We start from the raw sequence: 17,984 nt of genomic DNA on the forward strand, positions 1-17,984 counted from the left end.
TCCTCAGCTGACTGAAAGCGCTCCTGGTCTGGCGCACTCCGCTCCCTCCACACTTTCTTAGCAAGAATTTTGCCTGCCCACATCGAACTGCATCCACACTCGTTGTCTGCCACGTCTGGAATCTCTTAGCATAACATTGCTTTCCATGTTCTCTTACTATGTGAATCAGGTGACATACAGAAAACATCTTTTTTCGCGGAAAAGTGTTGCTAAACAAACCACTGAAAAGCGAAGGCCGATTTGATATAGACCGACCCAAATCCGGACATACACGGCATGTAATACGGCAAAATTGACAAGAGCAAGCACGGGGAATGTCCTTAGAGGTCTCGTCAAGGAGCCATTCAGTTAGTTTCTCGTGTAGCATTCAGGTGCAGATGTACTGAGCAGCCCATGTTTTTCTTGGAATCTAACAACGGAGGTGAGTATTGTTCCACAACGCGTTGTTTTTGAGGACTACGCGGGGAAGTAAAAAGAAACGCTTTTATATATCGATTTTCATGACGCCACTAGTCGTCCGTCAAAAACGCTATTCCTTTCTTCCCTTCGTCACTAAGTTATCGGTTGTCAGTTATCTATAGCCCAAACCACGCAATAGACATAAGTCATTCCACAGTGCGATAGACTTCGTTAGCCAGAGATGTCAATCAGTACCCGTTCCATTACGGAAGATACCTCGAGCTGCATGTGAAAACATGGAGATGCCGAAGAAATCCATTGACACTATACGCCACTCAAATAGGAAGATTGGGGATGTGAATTTAAAAATATTCTCAAATATTTGAGGTTGCTTATATATGAGCACAAAACAGAACCGTAATATCACAATAACTCACTATACCCATTAAAACTCCGACTGGTTTCGTTCTAAGTGAAATTCACCAAGAACGAGCGTAACACAGCAATGATGCAGGATGAGGATGCGATCCGCGCTCAACCAAATCATAATCCTTTCTAACCGTCATATTTTGTGATCATCCAAATAAACTTCTGGGGCTATATATGCATATTTTTTTCAAATAATAGCTCAACTCATATGGTACCATCATAATTCATGAAACATCCAGAACAGCGACAATTGAGAAAAGATTACATTCAGTCTCACAATAAAAAGGCCGCAGAATGAGAGAGCCAGAAAATTGCACGTAATTCCATGCGGTGGATGAAGTCAGAGATGTTTTAGGCAGTCACTAATTACAAGATTTTCGCATGGAAAATACAATCATGAAAGAATCATGTAAGTACAATGTGGAAACCGATGGTATTGGGATGAATCAGATGGAAATGGGAGCGATAAAACAACCATCACCATCATCAGTACTTTGGACTTTTTTTTTAGTGCATATTGACGAAAATCCACTCAATCATTCATGGGACGACGGAAAAGGAAAGCAAGCAGGATAATCTACATCTATTTATGACTCGAAATCTAATGCACCTGACAGATCGACATCGCAAACAGCCACATCATGTTCGTTTCTAACGTGCATATAGCCAATTGTTTGATGGGGGGTCAACACAGTTACAGGATTTACAGGATTCATGAAAACGTAACTTAGAAAAGTTAGCAAACCTATTCTTTAACTCTAACAATACTTGACGATTCCTCGCGTTCACTACTAAGATAAAATTGGTCAAAATTCTACAAATCCCACTTCACAAGTGGAATCCATGAAATGATAATTGCGGCAAATAACCATACGTCCCTATATAACCATCCACAACGAACGTGGCAAGGCGAGCTCAGTGAAACTGAAGCATCCGAATCCTCGACAACATGCTGGTAAATCTTCATTTTATTCACATGATACGTAAGAGTTCTCCCACGATGCGTCATAGTATCTTAACTGAAGACGAAATAGTTGAAACGGGAGAAGTAAGCAGTTAATCTGCCGTTGATGTGGAAAGGGGAACTCCAACCATCGACGCACACACACAGACACACAAATACGTACATACACACAATACGTGCCACTACACCACGCCCATCGAATGTGTCCACATCAAAAAGCTCCCATGACGAACAAACGGAATCGGAGATGACACTTTAAAGCCGATGTCGCATAACGGGAGTGTTGTACGCGTCAATCCATTGTCGTAGTACATATTATTAGTGCATTCGCGATGAAATGGTCTTCTCTGGATGTGAGGAGAAAAAAAACAACGCGGAAGTTGAGAAAACATCAACATCCAGAGAACAGAGCAACAACGGATGGAACAGCTGTCGCATCACCAGCCGGAATCGTTGAACGATGGACGGTTCCATCCGAGCAGGTATTGACGTTAGGGCACGAAATTCTTCACCGAAGACAACATGCGGAGATGAGCCACAGATTGGCTGGGGGTTTGTTATTGTTGTAGTGCTTCTAGTCAATTTTTCTATTTTCTTTCTTCCTTCTTCATTAATCTACTTTTGACAGGAAAGATTGAAAGTAGCTGAAATAGATGGGAAATGTGCAAAATGTCATCTATTGACGAGTGTGAATGTGAGAAGCTCATTTTTAGCGGTGAAGATGCGAAATAAATGATTGACATGACAATTGCAGCGGATTTTTCTTCGGGAAAAAAGAAGTTTGTGGAGTTTGTTCGAGTTCTGAATTCACTATTTTGCGGTCAGCATGTTTCGCGTATCATATGAATCGATCAGAATGCTTCGTATATGGAGGCGAGTATTTCATTATTTTCCTACAATTCATCCTTCGCTTGTTTTCCATCTTTTTTTTCTGTTTTTTTTTCATTTGAAAGCTATCGCCTTACAAACGCACACCTTCTGTACTAAATTATAGTCATATAATTACATGTAGAATCCATACAGGAAACCTCTAATTCTCATTTCATATAGGTTTTCGATGTTTCTCGAAACATGTACTTTGAATGTGTGCGTTTAATGTAAAAACATGGGGTCAAGTACTTGTTATTCTGCACGTGTTTCTGGTAATTCATTGCTTTTTAAGGAAAGGAACTCTTGTAATGTTGTTTATGTGAAATATAAGCATATATTTATGACAGAATCCCTTTAGAAAGTCTCTAATTTCTATATCATATGAGTTTTCGATGTTTTTCACGAGATGTACCTTGAACATTTGCGTGTAAAATAAAAACATATTTCTTAGCACATGTTATTCTATGCGAATTTTTTTTTATAATTTATTGCTTCTTAAGGAAAAAAACAAAACCTTATCGATGACGTTTTCATATTAATCTCGGGATGTTCAAAAAATTCATGTGTAACATGACTAATGGAACTGATGAAATTAGAAAAGGACTACTAAGAAATCCTATCGCATTTACTACTTAACTCCAATTTACTTTACAAACTTAAGGTTAAAAAACTTAAGGTAGCATTTTTATTAAAGCGAAGTTCTAGGTTTCCATATTAGGTTCCAATGACATTTTTTTCCTTGAATTCTTTTTCCACTTTTTTTTATGGCTCGGACAAGGTGTGTTTTCTTTTCCTCTTTTTTTTGGAACTTTTTAATGTGGGGTTGTAATTTTACATAGCACGTTCCAGCGACAATAAATTGACGATAAAAAGTGACACTTTTTTTAAAACTTTTTTTCCACTATTTTGTTCTGACTCAGACATATGTTTTTTTTTTCTTCTTTTTTTTGCTGCACTATTGGTGTGTGTGAATAAATGAAAAAATTGTAATGGTTGATAAGTCGTTCAAGATTCAACATTTTCGAGGATTCTTCCCTTATTTCATTATTGATTTTACATAAGGCCATATGACGTCACCCGGCTGTCAGCTGACGCAAATCGGCATGAAGAAAACCGCCCGGAACTATCTGGAATTTGTTTCGAACATTTCTCGGGTTCTATTTGAAAATCAGAAAAATGGAGTTCAGAAATACATATCAAATTTGGTGTTGTGCTTAAATCTTTTTATTTATTGAGACTTTGTGAGCCATAGGTGCTTACGGTGTCCATGCGGTTCTCTTAGTTCTAACTAATCTTGCATTTTTAAAGTAAAGATTTTATATTATCGATAGTAGACACATGTTTATTTGATCTATGATCAGAAGAATTTTGGTTCTCTTTTTTATGTCAACCAACAAACAACGGGCTTCAAATAATTGCGGCATTCTCAGCGTCGCGGCAATTGGAATGGATTTTTCTGAATTCCTAGCTAGATGGAGATTTTAGAATTCGCTTTTCGAGCTCGAAATCCTTCCATCTTTATTCGCTTCATAAAAAAAACGAATTTATAAAAAAGGAAGACTGGACGGTCATGATTCCGCTTATTCTAAAGCTTTGGAAAAAAGCAAGTCTTAAATAAATTTAATCTTTTTGACAAGTGTAAAAAGTGAAGAGTTTTTGATGTTTGAACTTTGTCAAAGTGTCGCATGCTGGGCTCTAATCTCCGTCTCATCTAATCGCCATATTTGCCGTTCAAGAATCTTCGGAAATTTGTCACGCAAGGATCTAACAGCAGCGGCGAATGCCATGCAACCTTCGTAGTCTATTTCTTGTGTTAAGTAAGTGTCGAAACCTGAAGAGATTCGACCAGCCCTCAATGAGAGTTTAATTGCCAAAGCAGGAAATCACAACATAATTTGTTTTATAAGTTTTATTATGATTTGAAGGTAATTTTTATTTGTTTCTTCACTCAAATATTTTTTGTTACACATTTGTTTTGTTCTTGTTATGGTATCTCATGCGAAAGCTGAAAAAAACAACGACATTACGATATTCTCAAACGTCTCACGCTTTTTCTACAGCTTTTTTTTTCGTATGATAGCTCATGCCAGTCTTTCGAGGAGTGTAGTTGTCTTATGGACCCGACAGTACCATCGGAGGCGAATTTCACGCATCTTTTCCGCTATAGAAGACACACCTAGTCTGGTGGATATCATCGTTGCCGATGTGCTCAATGAGAGTAAATCCAAATATCTATCGTAGCATCTTCATTTCCATCAGGTCGAAACGACGCTTTATTGGCAAAATATTCGAACGAGAGGATAAAAACTTTAACTTAATCCTCAATTAAGGTTGAACGCTTTGGCGCATCCCAAAGGGATTCACCAACGCCTAGCACTTTATCTTTTACGCAGAGCGAGTGCCGCAGCTAATATGAAGCAGCTGGGTGCCTGAAGATGGCTCGAACAGATTTCCTGGAAGACATTTCTAGCGCTCGGCATTTATTGGGTCTTTGCATGTCTTTTTTCACACATCTGATTTTGAATTTTTATTCCAGTTTGTTTCGAGAAATTTGATCGTTTGATTAGAAGTAATCAGACGAATAACGTCAATTTCCATGTGAATCTACCTCAGGAACTGACCGATGGAGCACGCGGAAAACCCCCAAAAACGCCCCAAAATCGCTTTGCTGCACTTCGAGACCTCACACGGCGAAAGTGAAGTGGCGTTTCTGGATGGTCTGGGTTATATGACCGTGCACCCTTTCCCTATAAATCGGATCTTGCTCCAACCTCCCAGCAACCAGTTCCTGGCCCTGAAGCAGCATCTGCATGAGAAAATTATTAAAGACCTCGATTACCTCAAGAACGTACTCAACCACTTTATCGTCGCAGGTCCTCTGCTTCTGGAAGAAAGACATTTAGACTTTGCCCACCAATATTCCAATAATAATGGTAATGACATCGTTGATCCTTGCTTTGTGCTAGTAAAATGTTTAAGGGATTTATTTTTCTCTCAAAAGTGAGCGAATGAAGATATGCAAAACCGAGTATATCTCCCTCCGATGGGGTCCTTTTTGCACTATTAGTTGTTTCAACGGGCGGTTTTCTTCGTTGGACTCAAATACCCAATTATTCCTGATGTGATCTGGCATACCTTTACAAGGATTATCGGGCTCATAGTGGCGTGGAGGTGACCCTGGGCACTGGGGTGCGCAGCGGAGATACTCTCTACTCTGAGACGACGAGAACTCTGAGACTCACCTGGGGTGACCAGAAGTTCGACACCTCCGACTTCTTGAAGTCGAAAGCCTACCCAGGAGTAAACATCTGCTAAGATTTAATACCGCGTTAGGAAAACGTCGCAAGCTGGCTCCCTGATCCATGTAGGTAGACAACGTCCTGTAGTAGAAACTAGGCTCGCTACCTAGTGAGGGGAAAGTCCAGTTACCACTCCAGCATACACAATGCCATAGTACACCGCACTCTACACCCTACTATCTCAGACGTCGGACGGTATGGCAACCGGTGAGAAGCAATCAATTATCAGATTGCTAAGGACATCTTTGATTCTGCACCAAGATGACGCATGCACGACTTCCCATAGAGACTCCCAAACTTTGTACTCACAACGCGAGATACGGTAGCTCGTCATTCGCGTAGGGAAAGTTCTCTCGCGAAATATAGACCGTGTTGGTTTTGTTCTGCACTCATCTGTCGTCCATGTTGTCGCTTCTCACGAGATCGTACCACCTCCGCCAATTCTTCGCCTCCGCTCTCTGGTCCAAAAACCCGTTAGTATGATCAAGCGCTAGTTACCGTCAGATGGAAATCATTACGGAGGGATTCTACTCGAACCTTTCCGTTCGTCAACTCCTGTGTTCTACTACGAATTCTCTCTTCGAAAGTACGAGTTGCTATCAAGAGCATGAAACTTGGTACAGCCCCCGACCTGACTTTATATTAGCAGACTTTCTCCGGGCTGTGAAAGAAAGGATCGCGGACCAGTGGAAGACCTTGCGAACCGTTCTTATTCATAAGAAAGGTGATCGAGAGCACCTTCGAAACTACCGTCCTATATACTTGCTGAGCGTTTTATACGAAGTATTCACAAAGATCATCCTCATGCGCATATCTAGGACGCTGGATGGAGCCCAATCTCAAGAACAAGCAGGATTTTGTCAATGTTTCGGCTGTATGGGCTACGTCCAGTCCGTATCGAGAGTCGTAGAGCTTTGCCGGGAACATCGCCTGCTCCTTGTCCTAGCCTTCCTCAACTATGAGAAAGCCTTCGACAGCATAGAAACGAATTCAATTCTGTCAGCATTGGTCGTTGAAAGTGTGGACGCGCCGTATGTGAGAACATTAGCCAACTGCTACGATTGAAACACCACTAAGATACAGCTTTTCCACCTAACCTCACCATACTCATAGAAAAAGAGGTTACCACAAAGCGAAACCACATCTCCGAACCTATACACGGCTTATACAATGAATAATGAAATCAGTTGCTTGGGAAAGAAAGGCCATACGTGTTGATGGAAGAGAAGAAGAGAATAGATTGAGAACGGAGGAGTACAACTTGAAGGTATAAAAAAATAAAAAAAAAAAAAAGAGGAGGTATCCAATCTTTCAAGAACTATAGAAGCACGATTTTGTCAAGGTTTCGGCTGTATGGACCAACTGACGTGCCCTGATCGACTCGACAGTTCTTTCTGCGCTCCTTTACGCAACGGACACGTGGGTGGTCACCTGCGCCGCAGCTAGGAAGATACACACTACTCTCACAGCCCTTGAGATGTCTTCTGAAGTTCAACCGGTGCACGTAACAGCTAGAAGTTTTCGGAGCTCCGAGTCAAGAGATGCCCCGTCTTCACGATCCAGCGGAATATATTTCAAAAGCAAAGCACGGATGGATCGCTCACATCGGAAGAACGATAGAAGGACTAAAAGAACGCTAGAGTGAATCCCAAGAAACGCAAAACGCCCTCGAGGGAGGCCGCCAACGAGATGGGATGATGTGTTCGCTGCACACATGGACGAACTCATCTCAGCTGGGTACGGCTCATGGACCTCGTCAACGTCACTCACGAAACTTGAGAACATTTTGGCGGAAATGGCGAAGGAACGATGGACGGGAAAAGATAGTGGGAGTCCGCAGGTCCGCTGAATACGGGTCACCTAAGTATGACCCACCTATTAGGCTAGTAATAGGATATGGATTGCCGGCAGAATAGTTCCCAAGGCATGAGCTGCGATCTAAGTTTAGAAGGCATACTTTTCGGATTAGAGTGGTGTGGTTAACACTTACATTCAATCCTACAATGTACAGGCGTAGGCATATCTGAAAATATGTCTCACATTTTAATGGAATCTATTGTTACTTACCATGAGAAGGGAAATTTGACACTTCCTTCTAATATTTATTTCTTCTAGTCCCTTTAATCATTTGGTGCGTTCAAAGTTGCACCATGCAGGCAAGAATGCTGAATTCATCAGGAGCAAACTGGAAGGAAATCTCATTCCAGTTTTTTTTTTCGAACTGACAGAAAATTCTTGACGATTTATCAGCTCTCATTCCTAAACTATTAGTTCTGTAGCTTATGACTAATCCATTTGCTCAACTTTCGCTGCCCTTACTTATCTCTGAGATTTATGGACTCTCTCATGGGGCAATCGTTCGAAGCATAAAAGAGAAACAAAGGAAAGTGAAAATAAGCAAAGAACTATGCAGTTATTATTCCTGCACCGGCGCTATCGGAATCTTTATTTTTTTGTTTTTTATTTTCAAATATACTCGTGTCAAGACCACCAGAAGCTCTGATCGTAAGCTGCTGCGTTCAAAGGTGCGTGGTGGAATCAACGACTACAATCGAGGGAAAACCCTCACTAGTATCGCTCATCGCTCCACTACTGGTGAAGTTATATAGCGACAATCCGACTCCGACCTTGATTCCAAATCACTAGCTTCACCGTGACGAGGTTAGAGCGCAGTCGCAACTGCACCGAAGTCTTTTTGACCCGACTATACCGTGTCTATGTAATCCAACAAGCAATTGTATTTCTTAGCCGTTTAGAACCTGAAAAAAAATTAAAAAAAAAACAATTCGTGCACCTTGGAATACTAGCATTAGTAGCAGGATTCATGCAAAGGGATTCAATTTGCACCGAGCATCAGTTCTTTTTTGACCCGATTATATTCATCATATTCAGTGAAAGTAAGTGTAAATAGTATAGGATCAAGGTATGGTGTTGTCTGTACTTATTTAAGCTTCTACTGCTCAAAGTCGGTTTGACTAGGACATACGGAGAAGTGAGGGAATGTGTGTTTGTGTTACAGCGGGTGAGTCACGATCAGCAGGGCAGACATAAGTACCGACGCCTATGCGGACTAAATCAGCGCTTTTGTAACATATAGTTTAATTTCAAACCTTCAATTAAATCAGTTTCTGAAGTTCGGGTTAAAGTGATTAGCTTTTTTCCTAACATAACGATAATAATGTGGTTACAGCATGTGTAAGAATAGTACAGCAGATCCGGAAATGAGTATGATGTTCATTGACCTAGCAGAGGAGTTATATAACTATGAATCTTCAGGAAATAGATCCACTGTTCTGGAAATTTCCAGGAGTCACGTGTTAGCACCGTAACTGGTTTCCAGTTGACTTTGCGACGATTCACACACTCCAAATACCTAGAAAAGGAAGACTAAGCTTTTTCAAAGCAGCTTAACGCACATGAAATGTTAGAACATGTTTGTGCCCAAATATGCTTTTTCTTTTTTGTTTACTCAAGGTGTAGCGGAAGAATGCTTATTTTTGTTTGCTGTGCTGGAAGATTGCTTCCTTGTTATTGTTATTGTTATTTAAAAACTTGTTACTATGTTTACTTGTTTTTCAAAACTTAAAAACTGTTGTAAAAGGGCAGCGAAAAAAAATTTGCATCGCGCCATTCTTCCGGTTCAAGCGCAGCATGCCAAAAACACCAGCACACGAGCGAATGGTCATGTGATCGAGAAACTTGGTCCAGACGTTACAGGAAGGCAGGAAAAAAATAGGAACAATAGAAAGTTGATACTTTTAAGAATATTCTAAGGAAAAACCAAACTAACACAGTCTCCAATGATTACCGTAACGATTCCTGTTGCATCGTCGCGCACATGATTCTCAACAGGCATGTCTGCGACTGTCCGGTTCCTCCGTTTCGCGTCATCCCTCAACATACGTGAGTGGCGAGTGTTACTTCGTCAACAATGCATAGGAGTACTGTTTTCGTTCTCTGCATCAATACACCTAACCTGTTTTGAGGCATCATTCCTATTTACAGTGCTATCAGAACCCGAAATAGGGGATTTGAAGAGTGTGGAATGGGACAGTGGCAGCAATGTAATGTGGTCTACAGTAGTGCAGAGCTTTTCTACATACATAGCTCCAGTACTCCAAGGTGGTGATTTGAGTTTCTTTTCAACTCTTAGTAAGTTGTAAACGACTAAGAGATGATTGTTTGTTGGATTACATAGATACGCCACTACAGTCTGGTCAAAACGACTTGAAGCTCGGTGCGACTGCGTAAGCGGCTGCGCTCGAAGCTACCCGTTGGGATATAAGGGGGACACTCGTTAGCGCCAATTATTGCTGCAGTTCGCGATGGTCTCGTCTAGATCTCTGATCTTAGATGGTTTAAAGTATCTGGCGTAGTCGATCCGATGCGCCAATTACTTCAATTCAGAATCGTTTGAGGCTTACGAACGTGCAGCTGACCCATAAAATGACTTGCGGTGGCTAGCCGATGTGTCAAGTCGGTATTTTTATCCTCCCAAACAAGTCTGGTACCAATTTATCGACCTCAGAAGGACGAAAGGATTGGTTGACAATATAGTTGGGTCAAAACAACTCAAGCACGGGCAGTTCCGCAAACGGCTGCGCTCGAAGCTGCGCGGTGAAGCGTAGCGGTTGGTATCGTGGAAGGAACCCCGTTACCGTCACACATCTCTGCAGTTCGCCAAGGTCCCACTTCGATTTCAACCGCTGTCTCCACCGCACCGCTTCGAGCGCAGCCGTTTGCGAAACTATCCGTGCTTCATTTTGACCCAACTGTACGACTGTTTCTAACCATCGATCGTGCAATGTGAGTCAAACCACTTATCAATGTCCCTGTATCGTGGTAGTCCTTTAATCTCGAGGAAGAAAGAATGGAGCTGCAGTGCTTATTCGTAATCTCTATTTGGTCATGAAAGCTCGAACTATAATTATTCTATGGAATAATCTCACCTACCGAAGAGTGTACAGTAATGATTTATAGTATTTCGATATCCCGGGCGGGTGTAGCGCAGTCGGTAGGAGGTTCCGCTGTCTGCACGATCAATCTGAGGTTCAACTCCGCCCCAGTGCTCACCAACCCTTTCATCCCTCCATAGATTTGACACATCGGCATGACACACACGAAAAGTGCAAATTCTCGCGAATAACATCCTCCCGTACGAGATAGAAGACTGAAAATCAATGGAGAGTTTTTGCTAAGAAAAAAAATCACCGTATCAGCGTTGTAACGCCTTAGCAGAAGCATAGGCTCAAATTTGGGCTTAGACTAATGCTTCGGAATGAAAAAGAATGATAATTAACATACTCATATCTTTCTGATGACACGACCTGAAGTATGGAAGTGGTGCCATATCTGCATACATGATAATCGCTCTCTCTAGCGCTGCTACTCTGTTCGAAAGAGGAATAATAAGGAGTATAGAAGATGAGCATGAGCGCGTTCACGGAGGAACGATTTTGCTGGTAGAATTCTCCTACGAGTCACCTTACAACGCTCTACGTATGTGTGAGCAAGCATACGCTCGCGCCTGCCAGCAAGCGAGAGAGGCAGCGTTGACAGTCGATCGATAGACCTCGCAGAGTAAAATGTTGTTGGGGGGGAACCTAGAAAATCTATGACATGTAAACCAGAGTTACGAAGAGAAGAAAGTAAGTTAAAGTCGAGAAATAAGGGCGCCATTGAGTGCTTCCCCAACTACATTTTCTCGATCTCCAACTTCCAATCTTCCAAACGCATGCGTTGGCATGCGACTAGGCCGTTTTCCACGCCGTTTTTCAGAATAATTAACTGGAGTTGAGCGCGATCTCGCTCATAGTCGTGACCTGAATATATCCTTAGACCCCGTTTCATGGATTGATTCTAACATCTTCTACTTCGTGGCATGCCGAGATTAACCCGGCATCTGTGAAAAAGATGTCGATGCCTGAATCATTACTTGGCGATACCTAATCGGCGCCGCCCAATATCGCCAAGTAATGATTCAGGCATTCGACATCTTTTTCACAGATGCTAGAGATCAGGTATACGCAGCAAACTGGGACCTTCTGCGGTGAGGCCAGTTGCAAGTGCTGCGTCCACATAAAAAGGTGTGATTTATGTGCTCAAGTATAACTATGGCGCGCCATTGCGCAATACGTTCCTGCGCACTGCCTGGGTGGTCGCTGTTGCTCAAAATCCTTGCTTTCTGATTTGACATCCTGCTGCTATATGGTGTTCGATATAAATATATCGCAATAGTAATAATTCCTTGAATTGTTCCTCTTTCTTTCTTCTATTTTCCTGGTGTTCGGAAAGAGGAGTCTTGTTTCAGACGGCAGGATGGATTTTGCCTCTGTTTAGAAACTTCGAATGATTGACTACGCATTCAAACAGGAACTTGCAAGAACACGAGAAAATGTCGATGACTTGTTCTACTACGATGGACATAAAGTTAGTTTATTTTTAATTTTTGTTGTTAGTTGGATTGTGTTACCTTTTTTCTATCCTTCTTCTTGCTACATTAGAACTGAAAGGTAAAAATTGCGTGAAACGGCAAGTTTAGTTGGAGAACTGAGAACTAGCTATATTTAACGATATTTTATGTGGAAAGGATATATCAATCTGTTCCTCTATTGAAAAAGAACAACTAGATTTTTCGTAGGAAAAACTCATCGATTGCTTGGGATAGCTTGTGTCCAATGACTATTTTCAGGTGGGTCGTGGGACCTACGGTCATGTGTTCAAGGCTCAACCAAAAGTGCCTTCCGCTAAATATCCAGCTAAAGAATATGCTTTGAAGTTAATTGAAGGTCAAGGATTCTCCATGTCGGCATGTAGAGAGATCGCATTATTGAGAGAGTTGAAGTGGGTTATATATATGATTTAAATCGTTTTCTTTTACTCCGATTTTTAGACTTTTGTTGTTATACTGTTGCTACTGTTTATACTTTCTTTTAAATAGACAATACAAATTGTTTCCTTTTGTATCCTTTTGTCTTGCTATACATTTGAATCTTAGAAGCGTGCATTAACGATTGCCTTTTTCTTTCTTGGTGTTGTCTTGCCATGTATCTTCGTTCTTAGAACGACTTTAAATTAATCTCGTACAAATTGATTGAATCATAGCAACTTTCGATCAGTTTTAACAATTTTATGTTTAACCTTAAGTTCCAGGTCTGAGTTTCGAGGGTTTTTTTTTTACTTTAGTATTAATTGACACTGGTGCGAAGAATCGTTACCGTTCATTCCAGTATCTCATAAAAAAAAAGCTGCTACCGTTCATTCCAGTATCTCATAAAAAGCTGTTTTTTCTAGACATCCGAATCTCATATGCTTGCAACGAGTTTTTCTTACCAACGAGAAAAAGGTGAGATTGTCGCTTTTCCTTCCATGTATATTGATCTGTTCCTCTTTTTTTGGTAGGTGTGGTTATTGCTAGATTACGCAGAACATGATTTATGGCATATCATAAAGTATCATCGTGGTGCTAAAGCAAAAAAGATGCCAGTAATGGTGCCGAAAGGAATGGTGAAAAGTATCCTCTACCAGATCCTTGACGGTAAGATTTTGATGCGATACAGGGTCGGTCCATTCTGTCTTATTAGCAAATCGTTTAGTTTTATTGCTTTTTTCTATGTTCCATTACGACGATTCATCGTTGTTATGTGCTAATTTGATTTTGAAAAAATTCTATTCAGGTATACACTACCTTCATTCCAATTGGGTACTTCATCGTGATTTGAAGCCTGCTAACATACTTGTGATGGGTGACGCTCCTGGTGTACAACGTGGCAGGTTAGAGTTTTTTTCATTCTCGACGTACACTGTATTATTTTCAATTCATTTTAGAGTGAAAATTGCTGACATGGGATTTGCTCGTATTTTCTACAATCCACTCAAACCTTTGGCAGAGCTTGACCCAGTTGTCGTGACTTTTTGGTATCGAGCGCCAGAATTGTTGCTTGGAGCAAAACATTACACCAAGGTTTACTTACTTCGTATTAACTTTTGTTGTGTATTCCGATCTGTCACTGTTTCCAATTACTCCTATCACTTTTTGCAATGAACAAACTTATTTTTAAATTTCTTCCATAGGCAATTGATGTTTGGGCAATTGGATGTATATTTGCTGAATTGCTTACTGCAGAACCAGTATTCTTTTGTAAGGAAGAGGATATCAAAGCACAAAGTCCATACCACTATGATCAGCTGAAGAGGTGAATATTCAGCGTCTTTTGATCTAAACATTTTTTTATTTTGTTAAGAAAGTCCCCTTATTTCGTAACCTTTTGTGCTTTGATGAAATTCTCTGTATCTTGTTTCCAGAATATTCACAGTTATGGGTTACCCTCAGGAAAATGAGTGGACTGACTTCAAGAAGATGCCTGATTATCATAAACTCCAGACCGACATTAAATCCTCTCAGTACGTAGCAGCATTCTTCTGTAGTTTTTTTTTGTGAATGACTTTTGTACTCACTTCGTAAAAATCAATGTTTTCAGAACAGCTTTTCCCAACTGCAGTATGACCCGTTATATGGAGAAGCATAAGATAGAATCTGACTCTCCTCAGTTCAAATTATTAGTCAAGCTTTTAACTATGGATCCAAACAAGCGAATATCCTGCAAGGACGCAATGGAGGAGCCATACTTCAAGGTAAAGTATAACTATTTAGTGCTATTTTCTGTCTCTGTTATGTTCTCGTCACTCCCTCAGTGTCGATGAACAAAAACTTTATGAGTTTCACTAAGTTAAGGAAGTCGAGGGGTAGCGTTACTGCTTAGTAGTTGGATTCCCCGTGTCGTTGCTCATGTCTTTGAGCTCATTTGTGATGAAAATGTAGTTTCAGTCGTTAAAAGTATCAGGATATTGCCAACATACGATTTGCCACCAACTGCTATGGTGATAGCAAATCATATGTTGCCAGGATGCTTATAGAAAGTCTTCCTTTCATTTGTAAGACAGCGGTTTTGGAATATCATTTTAAGTTGGTCTTGGCGATGCCTATTTTGTTTTTCATTTCGTGTTCCTTTGTAGACGATAATGCCATTCTTGTCTAGATGGATCCAAAACCTACTGAGGATGTGTTTTATAAGTTTGAAATACCATATCCGAAACGGGAATCGTTGCCAGATGCGGATATCAAGAAATCTCTTGCCATGAACATTGTTGATGATCAAAATCAACAAGCAACGAATCCTCAGGTGAACATATGTTAATCTTTGTTCCGTATGCACCTGTTTTGGAATTTCGAATCAGTCGAGTGCAATTATTCACTGTCCATGATTCTGTTAAGGTCAATCAAACTATGAATCAGCAGCTGGACTCAGAACCTGTTAACAAAAGGCTTCGCATGGGAGGGCAGCAGGTTAGGTGAACATCTAAATCTATTTTTTTCTGTTGCTTCTCAAAACAAAACATGCAGATGAATGCCAATAGTCAACCAATGTTCCCTAGTGGAGATTTCCATCAACCAATGCAGGCTCAACATATGATCTCCCAATCAAGTGAGTTCCTATCAGCGTTTTAGAAAAAGAGTTATGATGAATAGCTAATTTATTGCCTTCTTGTATGTGTTTTTGTATTTCTTCTTTTTGAGCTTTGCCTATACCTATTTCAGTGGACATGGGTGGAATGATGAACCAACCTCAACAGCAATATCAGCAACCACCCATATTTGCGGTCAGTTTCTTTCTTTTTAAAGTTTTGCTTATTTCCACGGAAACTCACTAAAATTTGTGTATTATTTCCCAAATAGAATTTTACATCAGTACGAAGCATTATTATATCTTTAAGACTTTGATTTTTTTTAATATCAGTTAATGCTGGTTCCACAGAATAGATTTGAGGGCAAATCGTTTGTGATCGCATTCCTTTCAGAGTCAACCAATGCCCACATCCATGCCTGTTTCCGGCCAACAACAAATGGGTATGATGCAGGGGGCTCAACAGTTCCAACATCAAAATATGGGTGAGAAATTCTTTTTGTCTTAGAATTTCCTCGAGTTTTGGTTCTCATACTGCTATTTTTACTGAAGGAATGATGCAAGGACAGCCTATGATGATGCGGCAGCAAATGCCTCCAGCATATCAACAACATCCGCAAGGCATGATGCAGCAAGGAGGAGGTAGGTCTTATGTCTTCACTCAAACTTCGTTTATTGCCATTTTTGTGGGCGTTTTGTTTTTTTTTTTGTCGTTTCTTGTATGCAACCGTCACATTTTTCCTGCTAATCTGCGCAAAGGAAGAGTGGTTGAGTCACAGTGGCTGGGTTGACAACAAACTGATTCTAGTTGAGCACAGGCTTAGTACGTGAACAGATATTCGAATCGTTAGAATCGAGTTTATATAACATTAAAATATTACCTGAATAGAATGCAGAAGTATTCAATTAGCAATAATTGTTTCCTATGTAGTACCTCATATTTCACGAGCTAGGCATTACTTTACCTTAAATTTAGCCATTTAGCCATGACTTTAGGGTTCGTAGTACAACGACATTTTGGCCTGTTCATTTATTTTTCCTTTTTCATTGTCACAAAGAAAACTGAGTAGTTGATACTGTTGAGGGTTTCTCAAAAGCATTTGTGATTTGATTTGTGCAATTGACGGGTGTTGGGCAGTTGGTAGAAGGTTCCTCTCTGACTGCACGATCGATCAATGGTTCGAAACCCTCTTTGTGCCAACCAGGCCTTCCATCATTCTACGATAAATTGGTATCGCACTTGTCTGTGAGGATTAAAACACTTACTTGATTCATTGGCTAGATCCTTAGCGGTTTGGTTAACGCCGCACAGGTTTTCACGTCAGAGACTTTATCCTTTTATACTTGGGTGCGTGTAAAGAGGGTCCCGGCGGAATTTCCAGCATGCCTCGTCAGAGCAATTAACGATGGTGCGTGTCCTAAAGAGATTCACTTTCGTTGGCACTTAAATAGCTGACTCTGCTTACCTACCGCTAATCATACGCTGCATCACCGGCTAGGATATACTTCACTATTTGTTGAATTGTTCTGGAGAATCAGACACATTCACTGCAATTTTGTGACATGGAGTGGTCTCAATTTTGTAATCGTAATCAGAAGCAAGAGAAATTCTCACGTGAATTATGAGATAAGGATGTATCTGATAGCTTTAAATTGCGTGTATAAAAATTTTCTTTGAAACGTAATATTCCAGCTCTCAATAGTAACGATAATGAGAATTATCGTTATCCTGTAACTCCTGTAACTCCCAAGCCTAATTTATTCCTGAACTTCTGCATCTCTGACTTCTTGGAACTTACAGGAAGAAAAAGAGTTCAAATTTGGTAAGATTTCTAGACTTTCTGAAGGAGGTATAAAGGCAAACTCACTCCCTTTCTCTATTAGAACACCATACAAATCTCATGTACTTCTATCTAACACTATTATTCTTCGACTTATTCGGTAATTTCGACAGCTCACACCACTCTTCTTTGCATATTTCCTTGTGACTGCGCAGTTTCCTGCGTCTCTGTGGCTAGAAGAACATCTAATACGGTTGTCTGCGTCTTCATGAACTACTGGAGCATGACCTCGTCGAGGTACGTTCGCTTGTCCGCCGGCATATCCGCTGGGCACGTTATGCCTCGGAGACATTCGCGGAGAATCCGCCGGGACCCTCTTTACCGTTCCCCTTTATACTTTATGCGCTTAACTACCGTATACTTTACTCTTAATAGACGGAAATATTTTAAACTGATCGGTACTTCTGTGCAGTTGAACAACAGCATATTATGGACTTGATTCTCTTGCTTCCTATGGGATAATCCATCTTTAACAGGCGGTGTCGAGATGATGTCGTCTATGCCACCAGGAATGCACAACCAACAAATGGGTATTCAAAACATGGGTGCCAATCCTCCACCCTATACAATGATGCAACAGCAAGCCCCTCAACAACCACAACAGCAACCTCAACAACAGTGGAATCACTATCAATGAAAGTGAAACATCCACAACTAGAGAGCATTTTATTACTTAAGTTCTGCTGGTATATTTATTGGTTTTATTAGGTTTTTTATG

At 40.7% G+C, this 17,984-nt stretch overlaps 4 protein-coding genes across 5 annotated transcripts in view; 3 read left to right on the plus strand and 1 right to left on the minus strand.

Annotated features, from left to right (window-relative positions):
- RB195_012969 (uncharacterized protein) overlaps nucleotides 1-9,862 on the minus strand; it is a gene marked incomplete at both ends in the record, with an annotated part of 23,461 nt that extends 13,599 nt beyond the window's left edge. The window contains one exon of the mRNA XM_064202582.1: nucleotides 9,752-9,862. Within this exon, the coding sequence (XP_064058463.1) occupies nucleotides 9,752-9,862 (111 nt within the window). The remainder of the gene's footprint in view (nucleotides 1-9,751) is intronic.
- Nucleotides 2,125-2,440, plus strand: RB195_012970 (uncharacterized protein; the record flags this gene model as incomplete). The annotated part of the gene is made up of 2 exons (XM_064202585.1): nucleotides 2,125-2,344; nucleotides 2,421-2,440. 2 exons carry the CDS (start codon nucleotides 2,125-2,127, stop codon nucleotides 2,438-2,440), a joined length of 240 nt encoding a protein of 79 aa, XP_064058466.1.
- RB195_012971 (uncharacterized protein) lies at nucleotides 6,466-7,026 on the plus strand (the record flags this gene model as incomplete). Its single annotated transcript, XM_064202586.1, has 1 exon — nucleotides 6,466-7,026. One exon carries the CDS (start codon nucleotides 6,466-6,468, stop codon nucleotides 7,024-7,026), a length of 561 nt encoding a protein of 186 aa, XP_064058467.1.
- Nucleotides 7,676-17,903, plus strand: RB195_012972 (uncharacterized protein; the record flags this gene model as incomplete). 2 transcript variants are annotated; one of them, XM_064202588.1, is made up of 17 exons in its annotated part: nucleotides 7,676-7,801; nucleotides 12,301-12,390; nucleotides 12,653-12,804; nucleotides 13,255-13,306; nucleotides 13,363-13,498; nucleotides 13,638-13,734; nucleotides 13,789-13,924; nucleotides 14,035-14,156; nucleotides 14,266-14,364; nucleotides 14,442-14,595; nucleotides 15,000-15,143; nucleotides 15,236-15,307; nucleotides 15,365-15,446; nucleotides 15,560-15,621; nucleotides 15,820-15,910; nucleotides 15,978-16,067; nucleotides 17,743-17,903. In XM_064202588.1, the coding sequence occupies 17 exons, from the start codon at nucleotides 7,676-7,678 to the stop codon at nucleotides 17,901-17,903; spliced, it is 1,866 nt and encodes a 621-aa protein (XP_064058468.1). The 2 variants fall into 2 exon arrangements, with proteins under 2 accessions (XP_064058468.1, XP_064058469.1); XM_064202587.1 differs by lacking the exon at nucleotides 7,676-7,801 and having other exon boundaries at nucleotides 12,310-12,390.
- Between the last annotated feature and the right edge of the window lie 81 nt (nucleotides 17,904-17,984).

The sequence above is a fragment of the Necator americanus genome, chromosome V (genome assembly GCF_031761385.1).
Source record: "Necator americanus strain Aroian chromosome V, whole genome shotgun sequence".
Taxonomy (NCBI): Eukaryota; Metazoa; Nematoda; class Chromadorea; order Rhabditida; family Ancylostomatidae; genus Necator; species Necator americanus.